This window comes from Heloderma suspectum, chromosome 1 (genome assembly GCF_057233095.1).
Source record: "Heloderma suspectum isolate Gila_16-S chromosome 1, 16-S_ref, whole genome shotgun sequence".
NCBI lineage: Eukaryota > Metazoa > Chordata > Lepidosauria > Squamata > Helodermatidae > Heloderma > Heloderma suspectum.
Window position 1 is genome coordinate 370,282,638 of NC_139458.1, and position 26,128 is coordinate 370,308,765.

Consider the following 26,128-nt stretch of genomic DNA (forward strand, 5'->3'; position numbering starts at 1 on the left):
GAACGTCAATTCTTGAAAGGAGTCTTCTGCTCATATAAGGACTCCTTCCATAAGCAGAAGAGTTCTTCCATGAATGTAAGCGCCTTCTGTTCATAGAAGGGAATCTTGAGAACCAACCTAATACCTTTGTGTATGAGACTTTAGCCCCATGGCCCGACTGGAGTCTACCAGGAAAAGAGCCTTCAGTGTGGTGGCCCCCTTCCTATGGAATTTCCTGCCTTTGGAGGTCAGGCAGGTGCCAACATTGTGTTGCTTCCAGCACCTCCTGAAGTCATCATTATTTTGGGAGGCCATCTTTGAGTGACCAGCAGTGGTTTATCAAAACTTGGTTTGTCAGAACTCTGTTCTTTTAAAAAATACTAATTATTTTAAGTTGGTGTTTTTATTCTTTTATCCTGTCTGCTGTTCACCGCTCCAAGATCTTGGAAGTGGAGCAATATACAAATACTATAAATACATACATACATACATAAGATCATTTATTATTCTCTGTAGATTTTACAGGTTTGCAACATTTGTGATGGATGTTATTGTTATATTTTCATATACAGTTCTCCCTTGTCCCTGTTCAGTTCCTCTGTTCCAATTTTTCTTGAACTCAGACAGTACACACACAAGACTACTTCATTCTCTGAAACCATCTTCCATGATGGCTGTCATGATCACAGTATGAACAAGAACAAGCTTAAGTAGCTTCCCAAAGCACAAATAGAAGGTGTTCAATGAAGAAAAATAATGTATTTACCTGGGTCTTCTATAGCCAAATTCTTTGTTAACCACTGAACAATGTCTGAACCTAGAAAGAAAATTATAATATCATTAAAACACACTTGCTATATTTTAAAAGTGTATCAAATTCTAGTAACATTTTAAAATTTACTTTACTGACAGAGCCCATTTTCATTAAGATATTTAGAGGGAAAGAAGGAAGCCTCTGTAAAGCTGCAGTGCACCAGCCTGGCTGGAAGTAAGCTCTATTGAATACAATAGACTTACTCCTGAACAACTACTATCGGTGATATCCAGTTAGCCCCCTCCCCCTGCAGCCCCGACATACCTCAAAATCTGCTCCACGGGGTTGGGGGCTTCAGGGGGGAGGAGAGGAGGGGAAAGGCTGTTCACACAATCTTGGGTTTCACCTAATAGGGTTGCACTGTTTCATGAAAAAAAAGGACATACAGGCACGATCCTATGCATGTTTGGACAGAAAAACGTCCTTTCAACTTTTTTATTCTACAGGTATGCTAGCTGGGGAATGTTGGGAGTTTTAGGCCTTTTTTTCAGTCTAAACATGCATAGGATTGTGCCCATAGTCTGTTTCCACTGCCATAAAAATATGCATCACAGACACTGGTCACAATTGTTTTTGGGAATCTCTACCACACCTCCACCATTGGAAATATGTTGAAATGAAGAGGACTTGCACATGAATGAATCGATGTCTGTTTATGTCTTTGGGGCTTGCACAGGGCTCTGATGCTCTTCAAGAGGTTTTAAAACTCAGTCTTGATGCACAATTCTAACATAGGGGCAGCAGTTTTGGTAGCAGCTTGCACTGCGTTATCCTACATTTGTATGGTATCATGTTCATACATTGTAAGAACATCTAGAAATCATTTCAAGATCATGAAACACTAGGTAAAATATTGAGAAAACGTACATATTGAGAAAAGTATCTGGACTGTAAGAATGTTTTTGTAGAGAAATCATGCATTCTTGTTCAATGCAGAATTAATTTCTCCCTTGGTTTTCACAAAATGGTTGTATTAACACTGTGCAGGAAAGGTTTAGATATGCAAATGTTGCCGCAGTGTACTCTGCTGTTCATCATTCAATAGCGAACTATGCAGGCATTGCCTTGTCCTACAAATGCCAATGCAACTGGGCCACTGGCCATTGAATCATCCCCTAAACTAGGGTGGGTGAAAACACTGGACTCCATTTTACACAGTTTGGGCAGAATGTGGAATGAACTGTTCTACTCTGCCAAAATTGTATGAAATGGATAATGGAAGCTGGAATAGCTTCCACAACTGACTCCACAGTGAGGGGGCAGTGTTTTTACTGCTCCCTTACTGCATCTCAGGTTTTCTGTTATGGAATATGGGGTGCAATCTACATCCTGGGAGGGAAGAGCTGCACTCTGATCCAGAGGTAGGTAGGTAACAAAAACCTCCCTTACAGGTTTCCATCAGGATAAGGTAGTCTAGTGCAGCCTGGGAGGCTCCATAACCGCCACCACCCCTCATCTGGATGCCCCTCTGTTCTAGTGAGGGAGGTGGGGTTTTGGTCTTTTCCTCTCTGTATTGGAGAGTGCAGTTCCAGCTTCCTGAAAGTCCCTGCCTCTGATTGTACTGCAGAATCCTTGGAGAAAATATCTTTGACCCAGTGAGGGACAGGTAAAAACATCCCCTCACTAGATTAGGGCCTTTGATGTGAGGGGAGTGAATGATGCCATGAGGGGTATGGTTTTACTGCCTTTTCATTGCTGGCTTCAAGGGCTATGCATTTGGGGACAGAAACTAGCAAGTTCAGTGAGGGAAAGGCAAAAATATCCCTTCACTGGATTGGGGCCGCCAGTTGTGAGAGTGGCCGGCTAGTGCACTCCAGAGGCTGTACGACACTCCCTTAGTATTCCAAATGTCTCCAGTCCGGAGAGAAGATGGTGTTTTACTTTTTTAACCCTTCCCTAACTGGAGCACAAGCCTTCTTTGGCAATGGAATATCAAGGGCAAGTAAAGCCTCCCTACACTGGATCCCAGGGACACTGGGGTGTGAGGATGAGTCTAGCATAAACCACCATCCTCACATCCTGAATGTCTCAGATGATGCAAGGGGGAAATGTTTTTACCTTTATATGACTAGGTTAGTAAACCCTTTGTGCTGGAATTCAGAGAATGTTCTGCATCCCAGAATTGACATTGCGATCCAGCCAGGGGAAGGTAAGAACAACGCACCACCCAACATTTAGATTGGGATTTTCAGATGATGGGGGAAGCTAGTGTAGTACAGAGACTACCCTAGACTCCCCTTACACCTGGAGGTCTCTGATACAGGAAGGGGAAGGTTGTTTTTAATACTTGCTCCTGACAGGATCTGACGGCACAGCATCCCAGCATGGAAACTCTCAGAATGATCCAGTGAGAGGCAGGTAAAAATATCCCCTCACTGAATTTGGACCTTTGGGTATGAGGGGTGGTATCTAACATGGCTTCTGGCCTGTGCAAGGGCCCATCTAACATGCCCGAAGGCCTCCAAGGCAGAGAGGAGGAAACAAAAACACCTCTGTCTCCCTACTCAAGAGGCCTCCCTTTATTTCTGGAAATGGTCCAGAACTTGCTGAGACGAGCAGGTTATGGGCTCACTCTGAAAGCAGGTCCTGGATAAATTCTGGTGGGGGCAGAGCTCTGCCCCAATCTTACTCTACCCTAAGAAGAAAGTGAGGCAATGTCCTCTCAGTATCCAGCATTTTACTCCACATTCCTATCCAGCTCCTGACCTCTGTTCATGGATTTTCTTTTCATACCTTATCCTTGCCTCACTATTTTATGTGTTTGCTGCATTTGGATTACAGCAGGGGTGAGCAACTTGGGAACCTCCGGATGTTTTGGCCTACAACTCCCATCATCCCTCACCATTGGCTCTGCTGGCTGGGGCTAATGGAAGTTGTAGGTCAAAACATCCAGAGGGCCACAAGTTGCCCAGCCCTGGATAAGAGCAACCATCGATCCATTTGGCATTTTCCCCAAGTTTCTGAACTGCCGCATATGCGTTAGCAAACTGTGCAATTGGGAGGGAAAGTTCATGAGCAAAACGTACACAAAAACTTGGCTAAAGAAATAGTTCTCAAGTTGTCTTTAATTACAAATTCTAATTAGAACATCAGTTACATAACACGTTATTGTAAATAAAGAGTAACAGGCAAAATGCTGAAGGTTATTATTAAGTCGCCACAAACTCGTCCACCCACTTCACAACAGAGGTGACAACACCTTCCCCTAAAGACATAATGCATGCACATAAGTTACACAGATTATTTTTAGGCTTGTCATTTCTGTGGTTGAATTCTGTCATTTCACAATGAGGGGGCAGAGACAGGGGGAAAAAAACGTTTTTGTACATGATGAAATGGCTGAGTGAATCAGCTTCAGAGGCTACCAGGTATTTTTATTTATTTATTCATCACATTTCTATACCACGCACTAGCCGAAGCTCTCTGGGCGGTTCCATGTCATTGCAATTTCAAATCAGGACATTCCACATGTAGATAAAACTACGGAGAGAAGTTTAATGTTTTGTTCAAAGCTGGTGGCAAGTCTTATTTAAACTGTAGTTTACAGATCAGTTAAGCTGCTGTTCACGGATTTAAAGCAGTTTAGGGCACAATCCTAGGCATGCAAAGGATTGCACCATTAATCTAGGGATGGCAGAGAATTCCACCACGGATCTCGGCGAGGCCGAATGCCGGTGCATTCGGCCCCCTGAAATCTGTGGTGGAACAGCCTGCCACCCCCCCCCCCGCGGATCCCCCCCCGGGACAAGACTTACCTGGGGCGGATCTTCCAGGCGGCGGTGGCACCGGTGGTGGCGGTGGCTGGTCTTCCGACTGGCTGCTGCCGCCGCCATTTGCAGTCTTGTTGCTTTGTTTGTTTGTTTGTTTTACAAGACGTGATAGGCTACATAAAGACTTACGTAGCCTATCACGTCTGGTTTTTAAAAAAAACAAACGTGTACACAAATGGCGGCAGCTACGGCTGCCGCCATTTGCATTCCTTATTTTTGGCCGTCTTAGCCTACGTAAATATTTACGTAGACTAAGATAGCGAAAATATGGGGAACGCAAATACCGTAGCGTATGCTATTTGCGTTCGCCCTTATTTTCACTGTCTTAGTTTACGTAAATATTTATGTAGACTAAGATGGCCAAACATAACGAATGCAAATGGCGGCGGCCGTAGCCGCCGCCATTTGCGTACACGTGTTTTTGTTGTTGTTTTTAAGCCAGATGTGATAGGCTACGTATGTCTTCATGTAGCCTATCACGGCTGACTACAGGGACGCAAATGGTGGCGGCTACGGCCGCCGCCATTTGCGTCCCTGCTAGCCAGCGGCCAGATGTCCAGCTGCTGGCAGAGCCAGCCAGCGGCTCTGCGGCATCTTCGCGGAGCGGAGCCGGCCGGCCAGGATTCCGGGGGGAGGGACGGAGCGCCTCCCCCCCCCCCCAGCAGAACCCGGCAGAGCCAGGTAAGGGGACTTTCGTACATCCCTACATTAATCACACTGACTTCAGTAGTGCTAAAGAACTTCTACTCCAGCTTAACATCAGGAATCCAACATTTCTGATTTTCAGCTTTATCCATTAAGCACAATGTTGTTTCCACAAAACGTATCAGTGAATTGTATGGCACTTGTCCATATTTGAAGCGAATGGCAATGATCATATATTTTATTACTTTGTACTAAGTATTTCTTCTGCCTTTTTAAAAATGAAGCCACAATAGGAAAAGCAAAGTGCATTTTTCTTGGTATTGCTAATTATGATCACCAAATATGTTCTATTAAACTCACTTCTCCACTGAGCTTATATTGTATTTTACCACATTTAATTCACATCTACATAGCACTAAACTGATTATACAAAATTGTCTAGCAAGGCAAGATTCCTAAATTATATAGGTCTTACAATTACCCCAAATGCAAAGAAAATATTTACTCCAGCATCATCAGTATACCCTTTGATTACAGTTAAATGTCAGCAATTTAAAAAACAAAAACAAACCAGCTTTCATTTACATCAATGTAACTCTAGAATTAACTAGCACTAAAGGGAATCAGCACAGCACAAATATGGATAGCCACTTATGCATCACCAAAAACGAGGACAAAAGAGGACACTAATTTGAATACAATATACTAATTTTTGTGTATAGATGCACATTTAGAAATAATTAGCATAATTTAAATAGAAATACATCTCACCAGAGTGGGAAAACTCTGACCAGGTGACCTGTGTGCCTGCTCAGTCTGCTGTCCAGGTGTTGACAGTTGATGGACAAGTTCAACACCCCTGTTCTCCCTTCTTTTAAGCTTTGAACCAGGCATGCATGGGACAGCCCTTCAAATACAGGACACCTTCAAATAAAAGACTGACCTACAGCAGCCTTTCAGATAGAGGAATGTTCTCTATAAGATAGGACACATGGCTACACTAGCACAAATACGTCTATTTTTATTAGGATATACTGATATATTTCTGCACGCTAAGTCTGTGTATAAAATATAGCTGTACTTTTCACTTGGAGCATTTGAAAAAGCAAAAATAAAATACTGCCCTGTAGAAACCAGGGCCCTGTCTACATGGGAGGTTTTCTCTGATGCTGCTGTGGCTTAAAGTCATTTGAGACACATGACATCATGGCCACTCTGCAGCCACCCCAGAATTTACCTGTGGGGAAGCTGCATTTTTGCAGAGTATTTTTACTCCGTTGTTTTTCTTTAATTTGGCTCCCCTGCAGTTCAGTTGCTATGTGCTCATCCCTTTGCTTTAAATTCAGTATGAAGAGGGCATTCCTAGGGGTGTGTCTTTCATCTGGTGTGACTTTTACGTTCCCTCCATAACCTAGGTAACAAAAGTAACTCGCCTGCCTTTACAGCACATCAAAGCCCCAGAGCACTCTTTTGAGCCTTCAGAATCGCCCTGCATTCCCATTTTACCGGTGGAAGTAATTAACCTCAGTGATTATGCACTTCTCTGATGTTTGCGTTACTTCGCTTCTCCAATGTTGTGTTAAATCGCTTCCCTAATGTTGTGCAAGGTTGCTTCTCTGATGCATAAGAGCTTTATCAGAGTGGTGATCTGGTGAGGTCTAAGCATCATGGAAGCCTGTCATTGCGAGCAGGGAGAAAGTGCCCAGAGAAAGGGTGGGGGGAGACTAGAAGCTATAACTCTATGACAGTTTGCTGGAATGGGGCAAAATGTGGGGAGGAATGCTCTTGGGGGAGCCTTCAGATTCTGCACTGCAGAATTGGGGATTTTGGCTTCTCAAGGCAAAAGTGAGCACATGGGGAAAAATAGGGTGGGAGCAATAACTCCACAAGAGTTTGCTGGAATGGGGCAAAATTGGGGTGGTGGTGGGCTGCTCTCATAGGGAGCCTTCAGATGCTATACTGGATAATTGGGTTGTTTCTAGATAATTGTGAATTAGTTACTCTCCAGTCATAATAATGTAGTAGCAGGGGGGGAGCCTGGACAGGAGTGGGCAACAAGCCTCTCTCATTGGTTGAGCAGCCCCTGCCAGGTTGATGTTCAGTTCTTCTCCCTCCACCCAACCCAGAAGTATGTTCCTTTCAAGCACTGCATGACCTGTGAAAACTGGATTTTTAAGGTAGGGTACACTCGGCTTGTCTTGCTTTGTGTGTCCCTGATGGACCAAAGCTGATTTCATGAAAATCCGGATATTACTCCAGTGTGCTTCTCATTCTATTGTCATGAAGATCTCCCCCAGGACTTCCCATAGGCACTTGGTTGGCCACTGTGTGAACAGAATGCTGGACAATACAGGCTTTTGATCTGATCCAGTATGACTCTTCTTATTAGAGCTGTGCGCAAGTGGCCTCTCGAAATTCTCCACCTTACTTGTAGGCAGATAAATTTGGGAGACAATCTCACCCATTTTTTTTCAGGTGGAGAAATTCTCAACAGTTTGTCATAGGTAGGGCTCCCCATTGGCAGGGCTTGTAGCACAGCTTCTTTCTTTTTTGGTAAGGGCTTGGGGCTTTTGAGCTGCAACTGCCTTGGCACCCAGTTTGCATCCACCACAGTGCAGGTGGGGGCAGAGTTGTGTCCTGCTCCAAGGATGAGGTGGAGTTTGTGCTCTGCCAAAATCTGTCCTCCAATTTCCTGAAAGTTTTCTCCCCCCATGAAAGACGTTTCCATTGTTCTGCCTCATTCAGGATGTTTTATAATTTATTTTTGTGGTGTATTTGTGTGTGCCTAATCACAGCCTCCCAGGCTGCCTGCACATCCTGGTCTGAAAGTCCTATGGAGGAATTACCTCATGGTGCCTTAAACTTAAAGTCTCTAAAGTGTAGGAAGCTGAGGAGACTACAGGCTGCCAGAGAGATAATTGTACAATGAAAAACAAGACCCTTGTGCTCACTCCTCAGCCACCTTCTAAGTAAGGTAAGCCCCAACCCATGAGAATTTCTCCAAAATTTCTTCACCATTGAATTTCTTCTTGAAAGCCATTTCTCTTCTATCAAATAGAATAAGAATGGTTGAAAAAATATGGGCAAAATTTTCGGCACAGCACTGTTTCTTATGTTCTTAATTCAACAGTGGAAAGGGTTAACCCCCTCCCCCATGCTGTGATGCGAATTTAGATCACTCACACACACGTGTACGCAGGAAATCAAAAGTACAGCATTCAAACATGCCTTTAATGTAATGTGTTGTTTTACCTAATACTTGTCCTGATATACTTCTGGGTTTATAGCAAACTGAGCAGTTCAAATGGTGGGTTTCCTTCTGGGCACTAGCATCATCTGACTATAAAAGCATATTTTAACTCGACTCTTTTTTTGTGGCTCTCTCAGTTTCCTCTTCAAGAATTATTTTGAAAAACATCCTTGATCAAGGTGATCCCACTCAATTGATGCTGAGAATACTATAAGAGAAACAACAATTTCTTATGAATAGGTATGATATTTTCTGATGCCTCAGCAAATGGAAAACATTATTTTCTTTATTATTTTATACTATTTTCTGTTTTATAAGTAACCAGCCCATTTTTTTCCTAGAGCTAAAGTGTTAAGCCAATTAGTCCAAAGTGTTTGTATGGTAATTATTTTTAGAACATGTGCAAAAACTTCTTTGTTCCCTGGAGGTGGTCCAGCTCCTGTGTGTTAACTGAGTGCAAATTTTCACAGCTCAGTTACAAGGAAGTCAGAAAGGGGAGGTAGACTGTGAAGCACAATAGCAGGCTAACCTATGGAGGCTATTCTATTAGCCTTCATTAATGGTGTCACAACAGTGCCATATTTTCACATCTTCTTTCTTCTCAAGTTGTATCCCACGCATAAGCTAAACTAATCTCTTTCTCGAAAAAGCATCAGTAACACTCTGCAATTTGCACCTCAGTAACCTCTTCCAAAACACACTAACAGCTGCTTGTGACTGTTAATTTTCCCACAATAAGGAGTTTTAGTCATCCAGGGATGTTTTAACTTGTGGGATTTGCACCGGTAGCCAGAGTCCAAATGCCAGGGAAGCTCCCAAAGGACAGCATCATTTAAAAAACATGAATAAAAGGAGAATAGGTCTGCCAGTGACTACTAGCCACAGGAGCCAAATATTCAGTCATCAGTTTCAGAGACATGCTCAGCTTTTCTACACAAAGCAGCTTGTGATTCCTTACTCACAGTTGTTTATGGGTTCTTTAGATGGCGATGTGATCCTCCAGTTTCAATTCTGTTTTAAGAGCACTTTCCTGGGGGTGGGGGTTTGAGTGGGGTAAATGGGGTATTATTTCTGAAAGTGAAAGAACTACTTGTGTATTTGTGCTATTTCACTATAGTACAGCACCACCTAGAGGTTGTGTAGTGGAAAAGCAGGAAAGGAAAATCTCTTTGTGTAGAGCTCAGCTTTATCTGCGCCAAAATTCTGTGATGAAAGCAAAAGTAGACAGTGATCAACAGCCTTCTGTAGAAAAGCTCCCTGTCTGTGTTTATCAGATTCTCAGGACTGAGAATAGGGGGAGATACTGCCATCCTGCCCTATCAGATCTCCCTTAGACACAGGAAGTTATATCAAGTCAAACTATTTGTGTCCAGGTAGATGAGTACTGTCTACTCTGATTGGCAGCAGCTCCCCAGGATCTTAGGCAGAGGTCTTTCCTGCTATATACCATCACCTTCTATATCTGCTTTTTAACAGGAGATACCAGGGACTGAACCTGGGACCTTTTGCATGCACAACATGTGTTCTACTGCTGAGCTATGTTCTCTCCACATTATAATACATCTGTCTGCCTCTAGTTATGTCCTTATGCTGTCTCCATTAATGTTACTATATTGCCAGCTGCACTGGATCCCAGAGGCTTTACACAACATCTTATGGGCCTGAGAAGCCACCCTGAGAACCCATGGTTTGTTGCAGGGTTGTTGAATATAGCTTGTTCTCAGGGTGGCTTGTCATGACATCTGAACTCGGCACCGTAGCTTTGTCCCAAGTGGCTACAGAGCCATTGGGCAAGAGTGGCAAAAAAAGCCTGTGCCACTCCCCATGATCTCACCAGTTCCGCCTACAGCCTCCCTGGCCAGTGGTTTCCCCTTTACTGATGCCAAAACAACACTTTGGAAGGACCATCTCTCAGTCACCATTTAAAATAAATAAATAAATTGGTGCCTCAAAATTGCACAAATGGGATCGTAATGTTGTTGTTGGTGGTGGTCTTTTGCAAGTGCGCAAGAGCACAGATTTGACTGTCTGCTGGTGTAGACTTGCCTTCTAAATTTTCTTGTATGTTTCAGCTGTCAAGGGAGCACTGAAGTGGAGTAGGTAACATACAAGGAAACTGACAAGGCGAGACTGCATATAGGCTAATTTGTGCACAGTTGTGAAGGACTGGGGGACAAACCATAGTAAGAGAAAGGAGAGACCCATTACTGCAATTCAGAAGCACGGAAAATGGGCGGGGGGGAGTAAGTGCACCAAAAAAGGGGGGGGATATCTCCCACTTTGCAATGTAATCCTCTCACCTTTAAGTCTTGAACTGATACTTGCCAGTGTATCCCTTTCAACACTTTCCTGAGCCTCCAGCTACTCGAGCAATGGGAGTTATTAACAACCTTGCCCTCCCCTTTTCATGGCTCCTTTTCAGAGCAGTTACCACACTTTAGTGGCTTTGTGCAAATCGTTCTGACAGTTAAAAAAAAAAAAAAAGACCTTAGAAGGTGGCTCCATGGGATGGAGTGAATGGGGCCCCATTGAGGGGTGGATGAGTAGTGCTGGTGTGGGCCCCCCGTTTGCACCATCTTATTCAGCCACAGTGCAAGGGCTTTAAAAAAAATGTTGGGAATATTTGTGCAAATTTAAAGGCTGGGAAGTAAGTGAAAGGGAAATTTGCACAACTGCAGTAACTAGAGTAGGAGATTGGTGTCTGAAAAGCAAACAACATTTGTTTCATTATACTAAATTGCCCTGAAAAAAGACCTGTGCATGGTCCGAAACGTGTTGGAACTTTTTCCTTTCATGGAATAAAGCATCCTTTTCATCTACCCCTTTGCTTTTACGTAGAATGGAGAAAAATAGGGAACGCAAAATAGGGAACGCCGCCATTTGCATACGCCGGTTTTGTTTTTGTTTTTTTGCCCAGCCGTGATAGGCTACATAAGTCTTTACGTAGCCTATGTAGCCTATCACGGCTGCCTGGCTGGATGGCCGCCATTTGCGTCCGCACCAGCCAGTCCACGGCCGGAAATCCAGCTGCAGACGGCCCTGGCCAGCTGCTCCATGGAGCCTCCATGGAGCAGAGCTGGCTGGGCAGGATTCCAGGGGGGAGGACCGGATCGCCTCCCCCCCATCTAGGATTCCAGGGGGAGAGACGGAGCGCCCCCCCCACCGCGAAAAGAATCCAAGAACAGGTAAGTCACTTTCGTACATCCTTAGTTTTCACTGATTCATTCTAGCACCAAGGTTACATGCATTCTCTCTCTCTCTCTCTCTCCCTCTCTCTCTCTATATATATATATGTATGTATGTATATATTTGTATTCAGTACTCAGCTGTGGATCTGTCTGGTGGTGAAAAGGAAGTCCGATGCTGTAAAGAACAATATTGTTTAGGAACCTGGAATGTAAGATCAGTGAATCAAGGTAAGGTGGAGGTGGTCAAACATGAGATGGCAAGATTGAACATTGACATCTTGGGAATCAGCGAACTAAAATGGACAAGCATGGGCGAATTTAATTCAGGTGACCGACCATTATATCTACTACTGTGGGCAAGAATACCTTAGAAGAAATGGAGTAGCACTCATAGTCAATAAAAGGGTGGGAAAAGCAGTACTGGGGTACAATCTCAAAAATGATAGAATGATCTCAGTACGAATCCAAGGCAAACCATTCAACATCACAGTAATTCAAGTCTATGCCCCAACCACTGAGGCCGAAGAAGCTGAGGTTGATCGGTTCTATGAAGACCTACAACACCTTCTAGAACTAACACCAAAAAAATATGTCCTTTTCATCATAGGGGATTGGAAAGCTAAAGTAGGAAGTCAAGAAATCACCAGGATAACAGGCAAGCATGGCCTTGGTGTACAAAATGAAGCAGGACAAAGGCTAATAGAGTTTCGCCAAGAAAACACGCTGATCATAGCAAACACTCTTTTCCAACAGCACAACAGGTGACTCTACACATGGACATCACCAGATGGTCAACATTGAAATCAGATTGATTATGTCCTTTGCAGCCAAAGATGGAGAAGCTCCATACAGTCAGTAAAAACAAGACCTGGAGCTGACTGTGGCTCAGATCATGAGCTTCTTATTGCAAAGTTTCGGCTTAAATTGAAGAATGTAGGGAAAACCATGAAACCATTCAGGTATGACCTAAATCATATCCCTTATAAATATACAGTGGAGATGAGGAATAGATTTAAGGGCCTGACCTGATAGACAGAGTGCCTGAGGAACTATGGATGGAGGTCCGTAACATTGTTCAGGAGGCAGTAACTCAATCCATCCCAAAGAAAAAGAAATGCAAGAAAGCCAAGTGGCTGTCTGAGGAGGCTTTACAAGTAGCTGAGGAAAGAAGGGAAGCGAAAAACAAGGGAGAAAGGGGAAGATAGAGCCAACTGAATGCAGAGTTCCAGAGAATAGCAAGGAGAGACAAGAAGGCCCTCTTAAATGAACAATGCAAAGAAATCGAGGAAAACAACAGAATGGGAAAGACTAGAGATCTCTTCAAGAAAATCGGAGATCTCAAGGGAACGTTTTGTGCAAAGACAGGCATGGTAAAGGACAAAGAAGGCAGGGACCTAACAGAAGCATATGAGATTAAGAAAAGGTGGAAAGAATACACAGAAGAAGTATATAGAAAAGATCTGAATGTCCCTTATAGCCATGATAGTGCGGTCACTGAACTTGAGCCGGACATCCTAGAGGGTGAAGTCAAGTGGGCCTTAGGAAGCATTACTAACAACAAAGCTAGGGGAGATGACAGTATTCCAGCTGAGCTATTTAAAATCCTAACAGATGATGCTGTTAAAGTGCTGCACTCAATATGCCAACAAATTTGGAACACTCAGCAGTGGCCACAAGACTGGAAAAGGTCAGTTTACTTTCAAATTCCAAAGAAGGGCAATGCCAAAGAGTGTTCAAACTACCACACAATTGCACTCATTTCACACGCCAGCCAGGTTATGCTCCAAATCCTACAAGCTAGGCTTCAGCAGTATGTGAACCGAAAACTACCGGAAGTACAAGCGGGGTTTCGAAGAGGCAGAGGAACTAGAGATCAAATCGCCAACATTCGCTGAATCATGGAGAAAGCAAGAGAATTCCAGAAAAACGTCTATTTCTGCTTCATTGACTACGCTAAAGCCTTTGATTGTGTGGATCACAACAAACTGTGGCAAATTCTGAAAGTGATGGGAGTACCAGACCACCTTACCTGTCTCCTGAGAAACCTGTACGAGGGTCAAGAAGCAACAGTAAGAACCAGACATGGAACAACCAATTGGTTCAAAATTGGGAAAGGAGTACGACAAGGCTGTATATTGTTGCCCTGCTTATTTAACTTATATGCAGAGTATGTCATGAGAAATGCCGGGTTGGATGAATCATAGGTCGGAATTAAGACTGCTGGGAGAATTATCAACAACCTCCGATATGCAGACGATAGCACCCTAATGGCAGAAAGCGAAGAGGATCTAAAGAGCCTCTTGTTGAGGGTGAAAGTGGAGAGTGCAAAAGCTGGTTTGAAAGTCAACATTAACAAAACTAAGATCATGGCATCTGGCCCCATCACTTCCTGGCATATAGAAGGGGAAGAAATGGAAGCAGTGACAGATTTTATTTTCTTGGGCTCCAAGATCACCGCAGACGGTGACTGTAGCCATGAAATTAAAAGACGCTTGCTCCTTGGGAAGAAAGCTATGGCAACCCTAGGCAGCATAGTAAGAAGCAGAGACATCACCTTGCCGACAAAGGTCCGTCTAATCAAAGCTATGGTTTTCCCAATAGTAACATATGGCTGTGAGAGCTGGACTATAAGGAAGGCTGAGCGCCGAAGAATTGATGCTTTCGAACTGTGGTGCTGGAGAAGACTCTTATGAGTTCCTTGGACTTCAAGGAGGTCAAATCAGTCCATCCTAAAGGAAATCAACCCTGAGTGCTCATTGGATGGACAGATACTGAAGCTGAAGCTCAAATAATTTGGCCACCTAATGCGAAGAGAAAAGTCACTGGAAAAGACCCTGATGCTGGGAAAGACTGAAGGCAAAAGGAGAAGGGGACGGCAGAGGATGAGATGGCTGGATAGCATCACCGATGCAATGAATATGAACTTGAGCACACTCCGGGAGAGAGCGGAGGACAGGAAGGCCTGGCATGCTATGGTCGATGGGGTCACAAAGAGTTGGACATGACTGAATGACTGAGCAACAACAAAATTCATTGTATTCTGTGTAGCTATCTTGGGTTGCTTCTACACAGGGCTCACTGGTGCTGCTAAGGCACTGTTTTCTGCAATCAGCTGGATGCAGAATGAAAACAGTGGTTCCACATCCCCATGAGCAAGATCCAATATGTGTGTACTCTAAAGTAATTCCCATTCAGAAAACATTCTGCTTCTCCCTGACCCTTGAATTAGTAGCATCCTCTTTGCTTTTTTTATTTTAAATTGGATTCTTGTTCTATATAATTAGTTGCTTCCTGTTCACTCTCATTGGCTTTCCTAAGTTAGCCCTTAATAAGTTTCTTTTCCCTCCGTGTGTGTGTGTGTAGGGATGTACGAAAATCGCTTACCTGTTCGCGGATTATGCTGATGCTGGGGGGGAGGCGTTCCATCCCTCCCCCCAGAATCCTGGCCGGGGGTGGAGGCGCGCCGTTCCTCCCCCCCCCCCAGAATCCTGGCCAGCCGGCTCCACTCCGCGGGGATTCTGCGGAGCTGCCGGCCAGCTCTGCCAGCAGCCGGACATCCGGCCGCTGGCTAGCAGGGACGCAAATGGCGGCGTCCGTAGCCGCCGCCGTCTGCGTCCCTGCAGTCAGCCATGATAGGCTACGTAAATGTTTACGTAGCCTATCACAGCTGATTAAAACAAAAAACAAAAAAACTCACGTAAACATTTACGTAGACTAAGACAGCGAAAATAAGGGGAACGCAAATAGCATAGCATCTAAGCTATTTGCGTTCCCCTTATTTTCGCCGTCTTAGTCTACGTAAATGTTTACGTAGACTAAGACATGCCAAAATAAGAAATGCAAATGGCGGTACCCATGGGCGCCGCCATCTGCGTACGCACGTTTGTTTGTTTGTTTTTAATCAGCCGTGATAGGCTACGTAAAAATTTACGTAGCCTATCACTGTGTTTTTTAAAAATCTAGCCGTGATAGGCTACATAAATCTTTACGTAGCCTATCACGTTTTTTTGTTTTTTAAACCTGGAAATGGCAGCGGCGGCAGCCGGTCAAAAGACCAGCCGCCGCCGCCGAACCGCCGCCGGAGCTGCCGCCACCAGGAAGACCCGCCTAAGGTAAGTCCCGTCCCGGGGGGGGCGGCGGGCCGTTCCGCCACCGATTTCGGGGGGCCGAATGTGCTGGCATTCAGCCTCCCCGAGATCCGTGGTGGAACTTTCGTACATCCCTATGTGTGTGTCTTTAATTACTGGTTTTCTCTACAGCTACAGCAATTGCTCATTCATTCATTTTATTTTTTGATGTTATTTTATTTTTATGAGCACAATTTTACAATTGTGATAATGAATAAATACATACATACATATGGCTGAGAGGAGAGAACAAGAACGCACCAGGAGCCTTGCCAACACCAAGTTGCCTCATCCACCCCACCCACAGGACCGGCTGCCCCACGACTCCGTTTGGAGAGGAAGGGGCAAAGAGAGAGTGCAACAGCAGCAGTCAGACCAGCTGGAGGGGAGACCGACTTCCGGGTCACTGCCCTCATAAAAGCAACACCTGTGACTGAGGCCAGCGCCTCAGTGCGCGCCTCAGTGATGCGTGGAGTGCGGCGCTGAGTGTTGCACACTTAGAGCCACACTTGGAGCTGAACTGGAGCTGGGAGTTTAACTGACTGACCTTAAATTAGCCTATGTTGTAAGCTGAATTGGTAAGACTAACAAACAGGTTCATTAATTTTCTAGGACTTATCATTGAGGATTTATAAATTTGTAAGCCTGATAGAAAGGATTATATTGAAGTGATTATTATTTATGACTTTAATTTCTAACAAATTCCTCACATCTGATATCTTCCACATTTGAATAATGTTGCTGTTAAATGAATTAGTTGCAGAATTAACTGTTATAACTGTTATAAATTGAATGGAAACAGATCTTACATTTGGGAAATCCCGTATTTTTTATGATGGGTAGGAAGGATAAAAAAGCAGAAAAGGATGAAGATGAAGCAGGAACATCTAGTTCATTAGCAGAGGAAATCAAAGCACTCATAACTAAAGAATTTGAAGAATTTGAAGTGCGTGCAATAGAAAAAGTTAAGGAAACTGAGCAAACATTACTGAAAAAGATAGCAGAGAAACAGAAAAAGGGAGACAAACAAATCTGATTAAAGAACGAGATAAAGAAGTATTATCTAAAATAAGTGAGATATCTACCGCAGTTAAGGGTTTGGAACAACGTTTTGTAGACACAGAAAAAACACTGAAAACTCATAATGAAGAACTTGTATTATTAAATACAATTAGATTAAAACAACAACAACAAGCGACCAGAAAGGATTTCTTCAGGAAATAGCTGCTGAACAACATGATTCTAAAACTGAAATGGTTAGATTAAGAGTAAGTATAGAACAATTAGATTATGAGACATGGAAATGTAACTTGAAACTTAGAGGAATAAAAGAAGGTCTAGAAGGACAACATCTTACAAATTACTTAGAGGAATGCATAAAAGAATTTATTGAACCAGATATTTGCTATGCAATAGAAATAGAATCAGCCTATAGAATTAACTCAGTTTATGCAAACCGTAAGTAATTACCTCAGGACATTTTTGTTAAATTTACCAGTCTTAAAACTAAAGAAGCCATACAAAAAAAGATCTGGTTGGGAAACACCTTGAAAATTGATGACAAAGAGATTCAGGTTCTCTCTGAGCTACACCCTGAGACACTGAAAAAAAAGGAAAGACCTGAAGTTTTTGACAATCTGTTTACAAGAAAGGAAAATTAAATATCGTTGGGGAATCCCATTTCAATTAAATGTTTGGATGGGAAAGGAGCGAGTTATCTTCCAGTCAGTGGAAGAGGCAAAACAATTTTTAGAGATTAGGGATTTACCAACAGCTTCTGTAAACCCGTCATAGTTTGACTGTTTCTATCTGCTTGGTTTCCTGTGTATCATCGTTAACATCTTGATATTTTTTCTTGTTTTTCTTTTTTCCTTCTCTTTCTTTTTAGTAATAAAAAATGTCAAATAAACTTAGAATTATATATTTGAATGTTAAAGGATTAAATTCCCCCATCAAAACGAGGAAATTTGCTTACCTATTGAAAAAAGAAAGAGTAGATCTGATATTTCTCCAAGAAACTCATGTCAAGAAAGGGGATGAACAACTACTAAAGAGATTAAATTTAGGGGAAGTCTATTTTGCTTCAGCAAATAAAAAGGGGGGAGTGGCCATTATAGTCAAAAAAAACCCTCTCAAATTAAGTTTTCTGAAGAGATAATTGATCCAGAGGACAGATTTATTTTTGGTACTATATATTGGGGAAGTAAAACTTATTTAGTAGAATGTGTGTATGCTCCGAATAACAATCAAAATGAGTTTTATAAGAAATTGAACAACCTAATAAATGCTAATTTGGACAAAGAATTTATTATTGGAGGGGATTTCAATGGAGTGGTCAACCCTCAACTAGATAGATCATCTTTAAGAATGTGCAGCAGTAAGCTGCCTGATTGTTTTATAAAGAATCTTTAAAAAAGAAAATCTTACTGATGTGTGGAGATATTTAAATCCCCAGGAGAGAGATTATACTTTTTTCTCTCCTCCTCATAATTCTTACTCAAGGATAGATATGTTTTTTGCCTCTCCCTATATAATTAAACAAGTATCATCTGTATCAATAAAACCATATATATATATATATATATATATATATATATATATATGCAGACCATGCTCCTATTTATGTAGAATGGCTGTCTGGAGAAGAGCAGTTAGTAAGCAGGAAATGGCGGTTAGAAAATTTTATTTTGCAAAATCAAGAAAATGTATCGGACTTAAAGATTAAATTACGTGAATATTTTCAATTTAATAATACTTCTGAACTAAGAAAATTAACCTTTTGGGAAGCTTCAAAAGCTTATATGAGAGGATTGATGATACAAAAAAACATGCTTCCTAAGGAAGCAAAAGGAAAAAAACATATTGGACTTAAAAAATAAAATTCAGAAATTAGAACAAGAACATAAACAGACATGTTCAAATATTATATACAGGAGACTGGAAAGTGTTAGGAAACAGTTAGATTTACTGCTTTGTGGCCAAGTGGAGAAAAAGTTAAGATATCTTAAACTGTGGTAAAAAAAGGGGGGGGCAATAAAGCCGATAAATTACTATCCTATATGTTAAAGAAGAAACAATATAGCACTATGGCTATGCAAATAAAGAAAGGACGTACAGTTTATACTAAATCTAAAGCTATAGCAAATGAGTTCAAAAAGTTTTATGAAAGTTTATATACTTCAGAACAACACTCTAGAGAAAATATTGAATCATATCTGAATACAATCAAACTACCAAGCATAACACCAGATGATATAGATAAATTACAGAGGCCCAGTACCTTAACAGAATTACGTAACACAATTAAGAATTTAAAAAACAATAAAGCCCCAGGTATGGATGGTTTTACACCAGAATATTATAAGGCATTCTTAACGGAAATAGAACAACCATTATTAGGTGTACTGAATGAGATCATGACAACTCACTCTCTTTTAGAAACCTGGGAGGAAGCTAATATAGTAGTGATTCCAAAAAAAGATAAAGATATTACAAAAGTTGAGTCTTATAGACCTATTGCTCTTTTGAATCAAGACTTTAAAATATGGACATCCATCCTTGCCAAAAGATTAAATGGAATAATTGCTAATCATATATCAGAAGATCACCCTTTCATGGATCACTGCCTTGTTGTGGCGAAGGGGCTTGCGTAACTCAGTGAAGCCATAAGCTATGCCGTGCAGGGCCACCCAAGACGGACAGGTCATGGCAGAGAGTTTTGACAAAATGTGGTCCACTGGAGAAGGAAATGGCAACCCACTCCAGTATTCTTGCCAAGAAAACCCCATGGAACGTATCACAAGGCTAAAAGAGATGATGCCGGAAGATGAGCCCCTCAGGTTGGAAGGTGTCCAATATACTACTGGGGAAGAGCAGAGGGTATTTCCAAGTAGCGCCAGAAAGAGTGAAGTGGCTGGGCCAAACCCGAAAGGACACTCAGCTGTGGATGTGTCTGGTGGTGAAAAGAAAATCCGATGCTGTAAAGAACAATATTGTTTAGGAACCTGGAATGTCAGATCAATGAATCAAGGTAAGCTGGAGGTGGTCAAACATGAGATGGCAAGATTGAACATCGAAATCTTGGGAATCAGCGAACTAAAATAGACAGGCATGGGCGAATTTAATCCAGGTGACCATCATATCTACTATTGTGGGCAAGAATCCCTTAGAAGAAATGGAGTAGCACTCATAGTCAACAAAAGGGTGGGAAAAGCAGTACTGGGGTACAATCTTAAAAACGATAGAAGGATCTCAGTATGAATCCAAGGCAAACCATTCAACATCACAGTAATTCAAGTCTATGCCCCAGCCACTGATGCCGAAGAAGCTGAGGTTGATCGGTTCTATGAAGACCTACAACACCTTCTAGAACTAACACCAAAAAAATATGTCCTCTTCATCATTGGGGATTGGAATGTCAAAAAGTAGGAAGTCAAGAAATCACCGGAATAACAGGCAGGCATGGCCTTGGTGTACAAAATGAAGCAGGACAAAGGCTAATAGAGTTTTGCCAAGAGAACATGCTGATCATAGGAAACACTCTTTTCCAACAGCACAAGAGGCGACTCTACACATGGACATCACCAAATGGTCAATATAGAAATCAGATTGATTATGTACTTTGCAGCCAAAGATGGAGAAGCTCCATACAGTCAGTAAAAACAAGACCTGGAGCTGACTGTGGCTCAGATCATGAGCTTCTTGTTGCAAAATTTTGGCTTAAATTGAAGAACGTCGGTAAAACCACTAAACCGTTCAGGTATGACCTAAATCATATCCCTTATGAATATACAGTGGAGGTGAGGAATAGATTTCAGGGATTAGACCTGATAGACAGAGTGCCTGAGGAACTATGGACAGAGGTGCGTAACATTGTTCAGGAGGCAGCAACGAAATTCATCCCAAAGAAAAAGAAATGCAAGAAAGCCAAGTGGCTGTCTGATGAGGCTTGACAAGTAGCTGAGGAAAGAAGGGAAGCGAAAAGCAAGGGAGAAAGGGGAAGATAGAGCCAACTGAATGCAGAGTTCCAGAGAATAGCAAGGAGAGACAAGAAGGCCTTCTTAAATGAACAGTGCAAAGAAATTGAGGAAAACAACAGAATGGGAAAGACTAGAGATCTATTCAAGAAAATTGGAGATCTCAAGGGAACGTTTTGTGCAAAGATGGGCATGATAAAGGACAATGAAGGCAGGGACCTAACAGAAGCAGATGAGATTAAGAAGAGGTGGAAAGAATACACAGAAGAAGTATACAGGAAAGATCTGAATATCCCTGATAGCCATGATAGTGTGGTCACTGAACTTGAGCCGGACATCCTAGAGAGTGAAGTCAAGTGGGCCTTAGGAAGCATTACTAACAAAAAAGCTAGCAGAGATGACAGTATTCCAGCTGAGCTATTTAAAATCCTAAAAGATGATGCTGTTATAGTGCTGCACTCAATATGCCAACAAATTTGGAACACTCAACAATGGCCGCAAGACTGGAAAAGGTCAGTTTACATTCCAATTCCAAAGAAGGGCAACGCCAAAGAGTGTTCAAACTACCACACAATTGCACTCATTTCACATGCCAGCAAGGTGATGCTCAAAATCTTACAAGCTAGGCTTCAGCAGTATGCGAACCAAGAACTACCGGAAGTACAAGCTGGGTTTCGAAGAGGCAGAGGAACTAGAGATCAAATCGCCAACATTCGCTGCATCATGGAGAAAGCAAGAGAATTCCAGAAAAATGTCTATTTCTGCTTCATTGACTACGCTAAAGCCTTTGATTGTGTGGATCACAACAAACTGTGGCAAATTCTTAAAGAGATGGGAGTACCAGACCACCTTACCTGTCTCCTGAGAAACCTGTACGAGGGTCAAGAAGCAACAGTAAGAACCAGACATGGAACAACCAATTGGTTCAAAATTGGGAAAGGAGTACGACAAGGCTGCATATTGTCACCCTGCTTATTTAACTTATATGCAGAGTACATCATGAGAAACGCCGGGTTGGATGAATCACAGGTCAGAATTAAGATTGCTGGGAGAATTATCAACAACCTCAGATATGCAGACGATAACACCCTAATGGTAGAAAGCGTAGAGGATCTAAAGAGCCTCTTGTTGAGGGTAAAAGAGGAGAGTGCAAAAGCTGGTTTGAAACTCAACATTAAAAAAACTAAGATCATGGCATCTGGCCCCATCACTTCCTGGCATATAGGAGGGGAAGAAATGGAAGCAGTGACAGATTTTATTTTCTTGGGCTCCAAGATCACCACAGACGGTGACTGTAGCCATGAAATTAAAAGATGCTTGCTCCTTGGGAGGAAAGCTATGGCAAACCTAGACAGCACAGTAAGAAGCAGAGACATCACCTTGCCAACAAAGGTCCGTCTAATCAAAGCTATGGTTTTCCCAGTAGTAATGTATGGCTGTGAGAGCTGGACTATAAGGAAGGCTGAGCGCCGAAGAATTGATGCTTTCAAACTGTGGTGCTGGAGAAGACTCTTATGAGTCCCCTGGACTGCAAGGAGGTCAAATCAATCAATCCTAAAGGAAATCAACCCTGAGTGCTCATTGGATGGACAGATACTGAAGCTGAAGCTCAAATAATTTGGCCACCTAATGCGAAGAGAAAAGTCACTGGAAAAGACCCTGATGCTGGGAAAGACTGAAGGCAAAAGGAGAAGGGGACAGCAGAGGATGAGATGGCTAGATAGCATCACCGATGCAATGAATATGAACTTGAGCAGACTCCGGGAGACAGTGCAGGACAGGAAGGCCTGGTGTGCTATGGTCTATGGGGTCACGAAGAGTCGGACACAACTGAACGACTGAACAACAACAACAAATCAGAAGATCAAACAGGCTTTATTAAAAATCATAAATTGGCAACGAATATAAGAAAATTAGTAAATTTAATACATCTTGTTAATAAATCCAAACCAACCATATGGACTCATTTTTTTAGATGCCAAAAAGGCATTTGATCACCTAGAATGGAAGTTCTTGTTACAGATTTTGGATAAAATTGGTTTAGGCAGCCCATTTGCTGAATGGGTTAAAATGATCTATACAAACCCCAGTGCTTGTGTCTCTGTGAATGGTGTCAATTCAGACAAATTCTGTCTGAGAAGGAGCACTAGACAAAGTTGCCCTTTATCTCCTTTGTTATTTGTGTTATCTATAGAGCCTCTTGCTCAAGCTATTAGAATGGAAAATATATGAAAGGGGGTAAAGATTGGTAGGGAAGAGTTCAAAATTAGTCTCTATGCTGACTATAAAGTTATTTATTTATATGATCCTATGAATACTTATGATAAACTTTTATTTTTGTTGCAGGAATATGGTCAAGTATCAGGATATAAAATTAATATTACAAAATCAGAATGGATTGGATTCAGTATGGATAATTCTACATAAACTAAGATTACCAAAGAATATAAAATCCCTTGGAAAAATACTCCAGTTAGATATTTAGGGGTATGGATTATTTTATTTATTTATTTATTGCATTTATACCCCGCCTTTCTCCCTCTCGCAAGGAACTCAAGGCGGCTTACATTATCCTCCTCCTCACCGTTGTATCCTCACAACAACAACCCTGTGAGGTAGGTTGGGCTGAGAGTCTGTGACTGGCCCAAAGTCACCCAGTGAGCTTCCATGGCCAAGTGGGGACTAGAACCCGGATCTCCCGGCTCCCAGTCCGTCACTCTCACCACTACACTACACTGGCTCTCTGGTTTGTGGATTACACAAAATATTGATATCTTAACAGAATATAATCATCGTAAGGTCATGCCTGAAGTAAAAGATTACTTGGCTCGCTGGAACCAGCTTCATATTTCATGGATGGGAAGGATATCTGCCTTAAAAATGGTGGTACTTCCAAAAAAATTATTTTTGTTCTTAAACATACCATTAAAGTCCCACAAAAGATACTTGGAGACTGACAAATAATGTTCTTAGATTTTCTTTGGAATGGGAAAAAAACCAAGAGTAGCAAAAAAAAAACCCCAACACTTTAATAAAACCTACCAAGAATGGTGGATTATCTTTCCCATCCATAAAAAAATATTATGTTGCAGCTATGCTTATGCATTTGAAGACATGGTTTAATCCAGATAGAGCAACTTAATTAGAACAGTATAATGTTTCAACAAAGTTGAAAAATACTTTATGGTTCTGTAATAAATTTGACAGAAATATATTAAGAATGAACCCATGTACCAAAACCCTGTTTAACAACTGGTTGAAACTTAAAAGAGTATTAAGTCCGGGTTTATCTCCATTAACAGCTATTACATATAATGATGAGATGAAAGATGAAATGCAACTAGGCAATCTATCTTTATGGTACAATCATGGGCTAATAGAAATAACCACACTTATAGATAAGGGAACATTTAAATCATATGAACTAATACGGAACGAAATGCAATACACCCAACCTTTATTTTTTCAGTATTTACAGCTTAGAAGTATAGCCTTAGAGGTTACTAAGGAAATCCGGACCTTTTCGGGGAAAAAATACCTTTGAAAATTTGATGATGCATAATCAGGAAAACCTATTAAGTAAGCTTTATAAAGTTCTATTAGATTTAGATCTTTCAATTAATAATTATCAGAAAAGCTGGGAAAGAGAACTAACTTGTCTGATTCCAGTAGGTACCTGGACTTGGATCTGAAATAATATATCACAGCAGACTATTAGCACAAACCTGAAAGAATTTTTTTTTTTTAATTTATATTCCACTGGTATTTAACGCCTGTAAGGCTTAATTGCATTTATCATAAGGGTGATAACAGGTGCTGGAGATGTAAAATGCCTAACGCAGATATGGCCCATTTTTTTTGGTTTTGCCCAGTCATTAAGGACTATTGGTTAAAGATAATAAATGAAATTGAGATTATATCAGGATATAGACTACCTTAGGATCCAATAATTATTCCTTTTGGTTATGTCAATGAAGTTGTTCTATCTGATATCATACAGATGATAGTGCATTTATTAACAGCTGCCAGAATGCTGATATTGGCAAACTGGAAAAAAACGAAAGCTCCTACAGTTGATGACTGGATTATTAAAGTATGAGAAATAATATATATGGTTAAGTTACCTAATATAGTAAGAGTTAGAGAGGGAAGACAGCAAAATAATAGATTTATAGAAAAGTGGTCATTATTGGTAATGTATTAGTGTAATAAGCATCAAGAGAATGTACAGCCTTTTGTGTTATTGGGAACTTTGTGATATTTGCTGGTTTTGTTGATTAATTTGATTATATTCTATATTGTTTGAACTGCTGATAATAAATACATACATACATACATACATACATACATAGTACATACATTTGCTACAAGAAAACCAAAATTAAGAGTGTGGCCTTATTCACATCTACTCAGAAGTAAGTCTCACTGAATTCAGTGGGGCTTCCAGAGTAAATGTGCATAGGATTATAGCCTAAAGCTCACAACATAGGGAAGAGAGATGACTAATTAAAGGCTAATTCAGTGATGCCACAGACAGTTGAGTGAAAAAGGAAGCAACTCATTACAGTGGCAGAACCTGCTTTAAAATAAAGAAGCAAGAAGAAGGTGCTAATTAAATGGACAGTAGCCCTGAAAAACCTCAAAAACGCTTCACAGTGCACAGTTGACAGACAGCCTTTGCAACTGTGTTTTAAGACAAAAATGTTTTGCCATACATAAGATCAGAAATATAGATGGGAGGACAACAACACAAAAAATATTGGAATGCAACAGTTTGGCTCAATAAAACCAAGTGGCAAATGATGGAGAAAACAGCCTGCGTGGTAGCAACTTTAGCCTTGATACAGAGCACACCAGCACAGCAGAAGGCAGCAGACCCATTGCTGACTTCCAGTGCTGGATTTAGGAACAAACCAAGTAAGCCATGGCTTAGGGCACCATATTATGAGGGGCCTCTAAATACTTTGAAGGTAACTAAGATTTATTATAATTGAAATGGCTTTGGCATAAGTAACTTTTCCTATAAAATCCATGACCAAAATGCTGAACCCTGACCTCCCCATCCCAACCCACATCTAATCCCATCAACCTCCCTTCCAGTATTAATTTTTCATGACAAGCTACATTGCTACTTCCATTAACTCAGTCCTGATCTCTGTATTTGCTCTTATGTTTCTATAAATTAAAAGTCTTCCATTTCATATATGGTAATTAAAATTCATAAGGTATTTGATTATGCAAATAAAGCTTTTTGCAAGAAGTATGTTATATTTAGTTTCTCATTGCATCTTTGCCTATGTATATATGGACATATAATAATGGTTTACCTTTCTATTACAACGTAACATACGTTTTTCTCTTTATTTTGTATGGCATGGG

General features: G+C 41.5%; 1 protein-coding gene across 3 annotated transcripts in view; it reads right to left on the reverse strand.

The window, feature by feature from the left end:
• RGS7 (regulator of G protein signaling 7) overlaps positions 1–26,128 on the reverse strand; it is a 260,822-nt gene that overhangs the window by 71,852 nt on the left and 162,842 nt on the right. For all 3 annotated transcript variants that reach the window (XM_084832305.1, XM_084832310.1, XM_084832298.1), the window contains exon 4: positions 746–796. In XM_084832305.1, coding sequence (XP_084688431.1) covers positions 746–796 — 51 coding nt within the window. The remainder of the gene's footprint in view (positions 1–745; positions 797–26,128) is intronic.